At 37.7% G+C, this 11,196-nt stretch overlaps 1 protein-coding gene across 1 annotated transcript; it reads right to left on the reverse strand.

The window, feature by feature from the left end:
- Window positions 1–8,101: 8,101 nt before the first annotated feature.
- On the reverse strand, window positions 8,102–11,196 carry WRKY55 (WRKY DNA-binding protein 55). Its single transcript, XM_088974101.1, has 3 exons — window positions 10,681–11,196; window positions 10,014–10,139; window positions 8,102–8,897 (listed from the first exon to the last, which is right to left on the reverse strand). The coding sequence occupies exons 1-3, from the start codon at window positions 11,166–11,168 to the stop codon at window positions 8,369–8,371; spliced, it is 1,143 nt and encodes a 380-aa protein (XP_088830227.1). The 5' UTR covers window positions 11,169–11,196; the 3' UTR covers window positions 8,102–8,368.

Below are 11,196 nucleotides of genomic sequence, written 5' to 3' on the forward strand. Positions count from 1 at the left end.
CCCTACTTCAGCCATGTGCTTAAAACCATAAAAGAGTGGTTTATCTTAAACGCCACGTGCCAAGGCCTTTTTTGTATTATTATTATCCAAATTCGTCCCATTTATAAGGGAATTCCTTGGCCAATTATGCTTGTTGGGTAGATGAGTCAGATTATTATTTTTTTTTCTAGAACTAAAAGCGGATAAAGTAGTTCAGGAGTCTAAATGGTCCAAAGAGTTTGTTTTTATGGGCCAGATTTGATCCAAAAACCCTTGCCAGCTGTTTAGAATAAGTCATTCTCTGTTTTTTTTTTTTTTTTCTTTTTTTTTCTTTCTCTCTCTCTCTCTCTTTTAATGAACAAGTTAAATATCTACACTGGATTTGATGGATTACCGGGATGATAAATAAATCTAAAGAAATGGGTTGTTTAATTTTTTGAAGGGGAAAATCTTTAAAACGAGTGCATTCCCATCCTTTGTTTAATTTCTAGAATAGATAATAACAAAATTAAAAAAAAAAATTATTTAAGGTTATGTTTGGTTTAATTTTTATTTTTTGATGAAATTCTAAAATGAATAATAATGGATAAAAATGGACAAAATGAGAAAATATTATTATAAACTAAATACTTTTTTTCTAAAGAATGATGTTTTTTGAACTAACAAGTGCTTATTTTCAATTTTCATAAACACTTTGTATCAGCGATCAAATACTGTCCATTGGCATAAGTTTCCATGGTAGTTTGCTAGTAAACATCTACGATGACAGCTTTGCAGACCTAAGACGACGGTTTATGATTGCCGCCATAGAGTTTCTTTAAAGAATGAAATTGAGCAATATGGGACATTATTAGGGACCAGTTCCGTTTTACCCCAGAACCGTTTTTTGGCCAAAAATTGTTGATTTGGTCAGCAAATTGTTAACCCAGGCAGTCAAACCGCTTGAATCATCCAATAGTTTTTTGTCGCTTTTTAATTTTAAATTTTTTGTTAGAATGGGCCATCTGTTTGGTTCGAATGGTCGAACCATTCGACCCAAGAACCATACTCCTAAACAGTTCATTGTTTAGGTCAGTTTTAAAAATCTTGTTGCAAGGTAGCTCAATTTTTGTGCTATCGTTTGATTTTCCGTTCTAAAAAGAATGAGATTTATGGAAAGAATTTTGTAACCAAACATTATAATGTTAATCATTCTTGCTCGAGATGAGCAAGAATTAAAAGAATAAAGCCTAGAGCAGTGAACCAAACATGACCTTATTACCTCCATAAGTATATATTTCAGAAGAAGAAATGCCATTTCTCAAAATGATTTTCGTGTAGAAAGCAAGAAGTTTGGCTTTTTAATATTTATTGAGCATGTTATGAAGATGTGGGTAACAAGGTGAGGGAGGAGTGAGCATCGAGGACTAAGGACTCATGGCCCTTTTAATATTTATTGAGCATGCTCTTTGTCTCACTAAGGTAAGAAACATCGCAAGGTGTTCAAGTTTGGCTACAGAGATGCAAATGGATCAGATTGGATTCGAATAAGGGTATATTTGAATCCCATCCAATAATATGTATGCTAGATTCAATCCAATTGGATCTTACAGATGGTGATTTGAATCCAAATCCATTAAGGAATTTAGATATCATAATTTGATCCAATTCAATTTAAATTTTGAAAATTTTAATAAAATAGTAAAAGAAAAAAGAAGAATTTATATAAAAAAACAAAAAATACAAATATTTTTTCAACTATTTTCTTCATATATATATATACTCCCATGACTAGCTCAAGCAGACCCCATTTGATACCACTAAACGCTGGTCTTAAAATGCTCCATACAAGGTAAAGATAAGCATTTTGCCATTGTCAAGCCTAGGGATCAGGGATGTCAAATGGGTAAGGTAAAGTGATAAATCCCTAATGATCCTACTCTATCAGATTGGGTTTGTCTTAATAGTGTTTTCGTTTAAGGCCATGTTTGGAAGTGCTTATGTTAAAAATAAGTGCTTAAAAACAAGTGTTTATTTGAATAAGTCCTTATTTGAATTTGACACCCAGCTTTTTCAAGTGCTTAATTTAAAAAATAAGCATTTCTGACTATTTTATCCTTTTTCTTTCAAATTTTCAAAACATACCTTATGGGTGGTTTCTCTCTCTCTCTCTCTCTCTCTCTCTCCTCTCTCTTAAAACAGCAATGGAACAAAGTATGAATCAAACACAATGAAAGTGGAAATAAGGAGGACACCTGTTTTCATCCAGCCACGTCCATCGAAGCACATTCAGAACTTCAGAACCAATCAACGCTGTGGCTGTGGGAGATGACAATGTTCTCTACACCACCTCTTAGGGGTGCAAGTTGGGTGGCCCAACCCTAAAATTTGGGCTTAAGGCCCAAGCCCAAATCGAGCCCGAGGTCAAGCCTGACCTTTCCAACTCGAGCCCAGCTTCCACTATAATTTGATGCACTCGGATTGGGATCGATTCTGAGAAGGTTTCGGGTTGGTCAATGAACCTACTCTAATATTATACACATACATACATACATACATACATACATACATACATACAAGTGGGGTGCTGTATGGCAAGTGGTGCGTAGATGGGTATATCCACCATTGGCTCAAAGGCCAACTGTCAAGCCAACTACAATATGATGTCACCAACCAAACGGCAAAAAATGGAACAAGGGTGGACAAATCAGTTTAGGCCCAGGTTGCCTGGAATGAAGGAAGAAGAAGAACAAATGAGAAAGAAAAAGAAAATAAAAAGAGATGGGAGAGGAGGAGATAGGAAAATGTAAGAAAAGGAAATGATGGAAGAGAGAAAGGAGAAGAACAAGGAGAAGCTATTGGTAGTTGGAGAGGAGAAGAGCAAGAAATGGAGAAGAAACCCTATGTTTTTATATTCAAAGGGCATAAATGAAATCGTAAAAACTAAATGGGGATGGTTTTGGTAAAAAAATGAATAATTGCTTATTGTTTAACCACGTAAAAAAAGCTAGAAATTTGGACTTGAAAATTAAGTCATTATTTTTAAAATAAGCCTTTATTTTGGATTTATTTCTCGACACCAATAATTGATTAATGATATAATCCCGACCCAAATAAACACTCATTTAAAAAAAAAAAAAACTTATTTTTAAACACTCCAAAAATGACCTAAGGTGAACCTTTAAATCCGATCTACTGATATTGCAGCATTCAAATACTTGCCTACATAAACCCGACCTGCTGAAATCCCTATCCAGGCCACAAATCTTAAGTTTCTATCACTAACCTGCAAGGTGAAGCTGTTTAGGATTTTTATTCTATTCGAAGTGAAGATTAGAATGAAAAGGAATGTCAGATAATCATTCATTCGAATGGCGGAAAGATGGTCGGGCATGTGGGGCAATGTGTAGCAGTCGCACTTTACATTAAGGTTGGACATCCATCGTTGTCTTTGTGTTATCGTACCCCTGTTATCTCGCTATATAACTTTGAGCCTTTGAGTACGTGGGCTCTTCAGCCCATCAGCGACATAACCACTGATGACTCATGTCTAATAGGAACTTAGAAATTAGGGTGGGTAGATGTAATTATGGCTGGGCAACCCAAACCCTATTCGAGCCAACCCCGTTATTTTTTTGGATTGGGCTTGGGCTTAGAAATGCAAACTCAACGACCTTCACTAAGTTTGGACTTAAATTGAAAAATTTTAGCCTGATCTTGCGACTCAAATTGCCAGTGGGTTGCTGCCTTGGAAGATAGGCATTGGATTATGATGAATTGCCAATTTTAACCTGATCTTCGGTTCGGTTTTTGGTTAAAAACTGAATTGAATTAATATTATATATTATAACCTATAATATATATTATAAAATATATTATGAAATTTAATTTTGTTATAATACATCATATATAATATATTAATATATAAATATATAGCATATTATATATTATATATTATATAATGAATTTTAGTTAATTCAGTTTCTTTGGTTAACCAAATTTTTAACTCTAAAAACTGAAACTAAAACCGAAATTTTTGGTTCAGTATTTCGATTTTAACCGAATAATGCTCACCCCTACGGTGAACTGCTTGAAATTGATAGAGGGGACGTTGGTATGCATGGTGTGTTGGTCTTGCCCCCTTGTGTCTGCTCCGTCAACACGTACATTATTGTTGCGGGGTTGTTGCTTGAAGATGCCATTGAACTTGTAGTTAGAAAGGGAGTATGAGAATATGGCTTTCGTGTAGAATTCCCATAGACAACTTCAATTGATGATGTGCGATCTGGTGTTCTCGGCTGGTAGACAGCTCGGACGTCGGACTGAGTAAGTTGCTTGGTTGAACTCCAAGAAAATGACTATCAGAATGCTAAGTTAGCAAGGTGATAGTTATTTGCAAGAAAGCAAGAGAGCTATAGAATTGCAAAAGCTAAATCGCACGTAACTTATGAAGTTTGAGAAGATGTCCTTATATAGGCGAGCTGCCATGAGCCTCACGAAATGTGTTCAGGATCTCTTGCCCATTTGGTTCGGAGGTGGTTTCATGCCTGGAGGTGGACTCTGCGTAAGCAGGTAACGTTTATTCAATCCCGTTCGAAGCAGATGGGGTGATAACTAGCTCTTTAAACATGGCGTCGTGATCCTAGGGATTTCGGAGGTGATAGCCTGCTTAAGGGGGAGGTCGCTCAGCACGTCAGGTAGCTCGCTAATTGGAGTCGGGTCAAATTGGTGGAAGCAAGTCGCTTCATACGCCAACCTGAGGTCTTGCCTGGAGTGGTGGCAAGGTCATCGATGTAGTTGTGAAGTGCCCGAAGTGATCCTGAGGTCTACTTACGTGGTGCCGAAATGCCACTCTATTGTTCTACAGTGCCTCATGTCGTGATATCATTGGAGGACCAAATTACCCCTCATTAGATTATATGACATAATAAATAAGCTCATTATTATTGGTGTTTATAATATTATAACTAATGTTTCATTTTGAGAACTAGGGATGGCAAAGAGCATGTTGATCGGAATTCTTCTTTTAATCACTTTAGATGATGTGGAAAGAAAGATATTTCAGAAGGTTTGAGGGAAAGTATGGATGCAAACGGATTGGATTGGATTCAAATCACGATATATCTGAATTCGATCTGACATTGTTAAGAGGCGATCTAATCGGATCTCAAAAGTGTGGATTCAAAGTCGAATCCGATGAAGAAGTCAGATTTTTAGATATGATCCGATCCAATTTAAATTTATTAAAAAAATAATGATTTTTTAAAAGAAAAAAATATAATTAAAAAAAAAACAAAAAAAATACAAGTATATTTTCAACTCTTTTCATCATATATATACATATTTTTTATAAAAAATAATTAATATAACAAATTTGCAAAAAAAATATAATATAAATAAAATATTTATACAAATAAATAAATAACATATATATTAGATCAGATAGGGGGTGATTGGAATCCGACAAAATAAGACCAGATCAGAATCCGATCCATTTGCACCCCTAATTGAAAGGGAGCAGGATAACTTTGGCTGTAAGGGGCCAATGGTGTATGCTGTTGAGAGCATTTTTGGGTTAGGCACGTTCACCTATTCACGCACATGTCTTTCCTTTTGTTCAAAATAAAATAAGGAATAATTACTATTGGAGGGTGATTCAAAATTTCAAGAATCTCTCCACCCTCCATTGTGCTCTTTTAGTTTTGTCTTTTCCTCTTTCCACCTTTGAATGCATGGAAAGACTCCTTATCTCACATTGCTTGGGAAATGAGTTGAGTTGAAGTATATTTATAGATTTGCTCTCTCTATGGGTAGAGGCCATAGGAGGAAAGCACTATAGATATTCCCATGCATGTGAGGGGGGTTGGGGGTGCTTTTCACACGCACGCACCGTGCCAAACTGGGTCAAGACGAGGCATGGGCAAGGGCGTGTGTACTTGTATATGTGTGTTACACCGAATCGTTTTGGTTTTGACCGATTTGACTTTTAAATTTCAAATTTATTTTTAAATGATTTCTTTTCCTATTTTGTGGCACTTCTTCTTTGTGTCTCTTCGAACAAGTGCACTATTCGAAAGAGACTTCTCTATGAAATGACACTTTTGTGTCCATTCGGGTGACTAAGAACACTATAAAAGGAGTGTTAGTCGACCTTCAAGCACATATCATCACACACAACACATCTCTCTCTCTCTCTCTCTCTCTTTGTTGAGTGTCGAGTTTCTAAGCATCATTCTTTGTGGTTCGCGGAGGTCTGGTAAGCGAGTTCACGCGTACTAATGGTCTGTAGACTGTTTTATTTTGGCGACCGATTTGTAATCACCCGGCTACACCATTGTGGGCAAATGCGATTTTAAGGAGAGTGACTATATGGCACGACTCAGCCCTCCTCTTGCAAGTTCTCAGTTTCACAGTTTTGCAATGCTGCAGATTCACAAATTCTCAATTTGGAAAGCAATTACCGAGAAATTTCATTCAGCCTTCTTTACTATTTTCTAATAATTACTAATTTAACCACTCTCGTGATAAATGGCATTCCCAAGAACACTCAACATCATAGGCTATGGACTCCAACAGCTTCAAGTTTTTCCGAAAGGAGCATACTCTTCGAGCTCGTGAAGGGAATAGATAGACAAATTGGCTAAGCAACATAGGCTTCTCCGATCAGGGATTCCATGTTTTCAACTCCTTTCATGACCTATCACGGGAGATTAACCTTTTGACGGAGGATTATATAAGACATTAATAAAATGCTAAGGTTGCCACCCCTCCATCTGGACGGTTGAATGAAGCTCGCCTCAGTCTGGCTTTTTTACAGCCCTATCTATAATCTAGCTTGAAAACCTCTGGGCTGTCTCCCCCTTACAAAGTGCTCTTGATCCCGACCTCCCCTTCCCATCTTCAATCGATGCACAAAACAATTTCTGGAGCTCCAGGATGATAAACAACTTGAACACGGCTCCAACCTATACAAGTATTCACGTACAAACGCATGTAACTTTTGATCTTAACGTCAATTCCTAACCAATAATAAGCAATCTGGCCAGGCAGCTTAATCTATAAGAACTTTAATTAAAGCATTTATCAATACAGGATTAGTTCTGGTTCTCAATAGCATTAGTTCCACATGTAAGTTATCTCAAGTAGAATATAAATTTATATAATTTTAGAAATTATAATGGGAAGATGTGTATGTCGCATCATGCATCATACGATTGGTTCGTGCCCAGGTGTTGCTACATGTAATTTTCCCTAATTATTCCATCATATTCTAGTTTTTCAATTTTAATTTTTTTTTTTAGCAAATCTATCATGATATACATATATATCTTGAAATTGTTCCATCTCAATTACCTTTCCTGATTAAAATTAGATTGGAATAAGTTAAATTAGAAGTTTTCCACGTAGTCCAGTCTATTGATGATTTTAAGCATCTCTCGTTTCTCATAATCTTGTAGTTAGCTAAAACAAGACAAGTCAGTGGTCTTGCTGTACACATGTCATGCGAGATTTGGCTATTGATCCTTTTAGTGCTTTCTTTTAATTGTAACTCTAATAATTAGGGTAATTAAGCAAATCACTGAATGATATGATATATTAATTCCTTGGCAATATTATATATATCTTAGGAAAACCAGGCAATTAATTCATGATATATCCGGCCGGTTGGCTATTTTTTAGTTGCTTTAGTTGGAATTGAAATTAAAATCGGAATTAAAATCTTTTGAAATTGGAATTGGAATGATTCATTCCTATAGTTTGTTCGGTTCAAACAATAATGAAAATGGGAATTAAAATAAACAGAAATGAAATTTGATTCCCCCAAAAAATAACAGAGAGTGGCCATTCTCTCAAATTAGAGAATATCATTCCAGCAGAAATAGAAATGGGATTCCAATTCCATCCAAACCATTGAAATCGGAATAGCCCATTACGATTCCAAATCCAGACCCCTCCCTATTCCTGCAAACCAAAGAGACCCTTATATCATCAGAAAAAAAGTTAATCCAGTTATCATCCTAATATCCTATATATAATCAATAATCTTAACTCGGTGGGGCCGGAATAGAAACTAATTAATAATTAATAGTACAAAGGACTACACAAGCCATGCATAAACTAAACTAAGGGTTATAATTAAGGTTTCATTCATCTAATATAATTAACATAGACAAAACTATTATATATCGATCGATAGGTGCAAATAACAATGCAATTAGGAGGATTTTACGTAGTGTTCCAAATGGCAGTGCAGATTTGGTTGTCGGACTGGCCAATTCCCATAATTCCCAATTGAAATATCAAAAGCTACCGCCAAAAATCAACATCTCTGCTGTCAATATAATTAAAACTCAAATAAGTATTATTCAGGTGTGGGCCGCTCTATCTCCTCCTCCTGGCGTATTTATGATCACTCATGCATGGAAGGGAAGATGGAATCCATGCTATTATTGCTAGTACTGCTCCCAGAATTAAACATGGCATCGGCAAGATCCATTACCGGGCATTCCACCGTTTCTTTGCTGTCTCGGGTGGCTGCGCCACCACCACCACCACCATCACCAATGGCCATGGTTGTATTTCTTCTGCTTGGGGTTGGGGTTGCCTCAAACCCCATAAAAATCCATCTACTTAGAGGAATGGGGATTGAGGAGGAGGAGGAGGAAGAATAATTAGTTGGTGGTTGTGTTGATGATGATTGAATTTGAAGCACCTCTACTAATGGAAGTGGAAGTGGATGGTGGTCATCAGTAATAGTAGTAGTAGTAGTGATCGAGAGTGGCCCCCCTGAACCTGATGATGGTGCTGTGGATGACATGTGACACGTATGCACGCCGTAGTACGTGACTTGGAACGTATTGGGGTCGTCGTCCAGTCGTTGCACTTGCTTCTTTGCATTGCACCCGTAGAAGCTCTTGTGGGTACACCTGTAGTAGCTCCTGAAATCAATGAATCACAGAAGATCGAAGGTTATTTATTATTTATTTATTGGAGATGGAAATTTAATAATCCATACAGGGATCGGATGACCGATGATGATACAGGGAAGAGGGAACCTTCATATACAAGTTGGCGTTTGTTGGGTTGAATCGGCGGGAGTACTGGAGAGCTCCTGCCTTCTGGTGGCAAATTAAAACAATATGTGGGGAGTGGGGTTATTATATGGTTAATGGAACAAGGGATCGAGATGTTCCACATGTAGGACTGGAATGAGTACTGTTGGAATTGAACCAAATCCGATCTATTTTGTCTAATTAAAGTCAGAAGTCAATAGCCCAGATTGTCTAGTCTCTGGGGAGCAAGCCAAGGCTCTATAGGTTGCTTGCTCATCTTGATTGGCCTTGCCACTTTTCAATATACAGTAAGTTGGCATCGAACCCCAAGTTCCACAAAAGGTCAAGTCTTTCCCACAACCAAATATTCTTCATTCTTCTTTATTTACTACTATTAACCATTCAGATGCGGTATGTATGGGTTTTGATCATAATTCACCGGGGGAGGGCGGGAGGTCAAAGCCCAACTTTCTGATATCATCTCACAGTCTCAGAGAAAGCTGCTCGATCTCGAGTTTGGAACGAAGGAGCCCAATCAAAAGTAAAGATGGATGATGGATCCATGATCCACATCCATTGTCATTCTCTCTCTCTCCCTTCCGTGTCCACGACGTAAGGGTCCTTCCGTGCAGTTCACTTACCACAACGGCCATTCTTACGTCAGCCTAGTTAGGAGAAGATATTTCAGTTTTGACACAAGACAAAATATAACCTAGCTAGGCCATCATTTCTGGTAATTAAATCTAGGGAGAAGTACAAATCAGCCCAGTTCATAATTCTGCATCGTATGTCTCTGTACTTTTCCCTTAAATCAATGATCGACGCCACCAAGATGTACACCGGAACCGGAACCCCATTTATACTTTTACCTTTTAGTTTGAGGATTAAGTATATCTTTTCCTTGTAGTACTAGTATTGTACTGCAATTAGTTTGATTTTTCATTTTTGTGTCAATTGTAAATGTAAGAAGGGCATACTAATAATATATAATAATTAATATACCTGGGAAACTTTGACCCAAGAATTTCCTTCTGTCCATACTTTCTCCACGTATAACCGTCATCAGGTGGAATCTCCGTATTTCCCATACGAGGTGCGGCTTCGTATCTTGTCTCTACACCATCCTTCCTGAACAAATATATAAATTAATGAATGCATGACTCACTCCAAAATCCTTTTTTTTTTTTCTTTTAATTTCCCTTGTTGAATGTTGAATGAGTCGTCTTTAATTGAACATAACGATGAACATATTAACAGTACAACTCAATTACTAATTAAGTACCCAATACATCCTGAACCTGAAGAAAGAATCATTTGCAGTGCAGGGGAAAATGGAGGTGCGTTCACTTCACGTAGCCCCGACCAAGCATACATGCACAAAATGACAAGAAAACTGAGGTAAAACGATCCGAACTCATGAATCCGGCCCCTTTCAAATCCCCATCAAGGCATGAACTGAACTATATAGCCTATGGCAGACTTCTGCTAATGAATTACCTATATAATTTCCACCTCCACACCCACCAAAATTTCCATTAATTATTTAGTTTGTTGTTCCAAACACACACACACACGCGATACTGGACTGGATTAGAGTCACTAGACATCCTTTTAAATTCGCAATAAGTTTAAAACAATGGAAAGCTTCTCAAGGATTGTAAGTCCTAACCTCCTTCTTAATTTTTGAACCGCTGGATTCTTGCCGGAATCTGACTCTTCCGCTCCGTGTCTCTCTCCTCCGCTCTTCGACCGTGCAGAACCTTCTGCTTCCTTTGCGTAGTCCATAACAGTGACACCCAATTCCGTACTAACCCTACTCTCCGGCAGCAACACACCCCCGTCAAACGGGATCCTGTCAGCGATGAATCGAGCCTGGACAAGATCCACTGCCTGTGGGTAACTTGTCCTGATCCATTCCTGGCCCTGCACACACGCATCAAGTGCCGGAGGTTGTTGGGGTTCACGGAAAACCAAGTGGAGATCGGAAGATGGGTTGTGAGGGTGCAGTCGATCCATTGCGGTCTTGAAGGCTTTGGCGATATCGTCACATGAGCTTGCGAGAAAAATTGGTTGGTTTGACAAGTTTGAAAGATTTGATTCAAGGTCTCTAGCCAACTTGCATCCATGGCGGATTAAAGACAAGGCCTCCTCTTCCATGGTTTGCACTGCACTAGTTGTTATAATG

This window comes from Nelumbo lutea, chromosome 2 (assembly GCF_056320005.1).
Source record: "Nelumbo lutea isolate HS-2025 chromosome 2, American lotus-T2T, whole genome shotgun sequence".
Taxonomy (NCBI): Eukaryota; Viridiplantae; Streptophyta; class Magnoliopsida; order Proteales; family Nelumbonaceae; genus Nelumbo; species Nelumbo lutea.

Coding starts and splice junctions, on each gene's coding strand:
- WRKY55 (XM_088974101.1), bottom strand. CDS start 11,168: ATGGAAGAGGAGGCCTTGTCTTTAATCCGCCATGGATGCAAGTTGGCT. Junction 10,140..10,680: donor GTTCAAAAATTAAGAAGGAG/GTTAGGACTTAC, acceptor ATATTTGTTCAG/GAAGGATGGTGTAGAGACAA. Junction 8,898..10,013: donor CTTGGGTCAAAGTTTCCCAG/GTATATTAATTA, acceptor CATTGATTTCAG/GAGCTACTACAGGTGTACCC.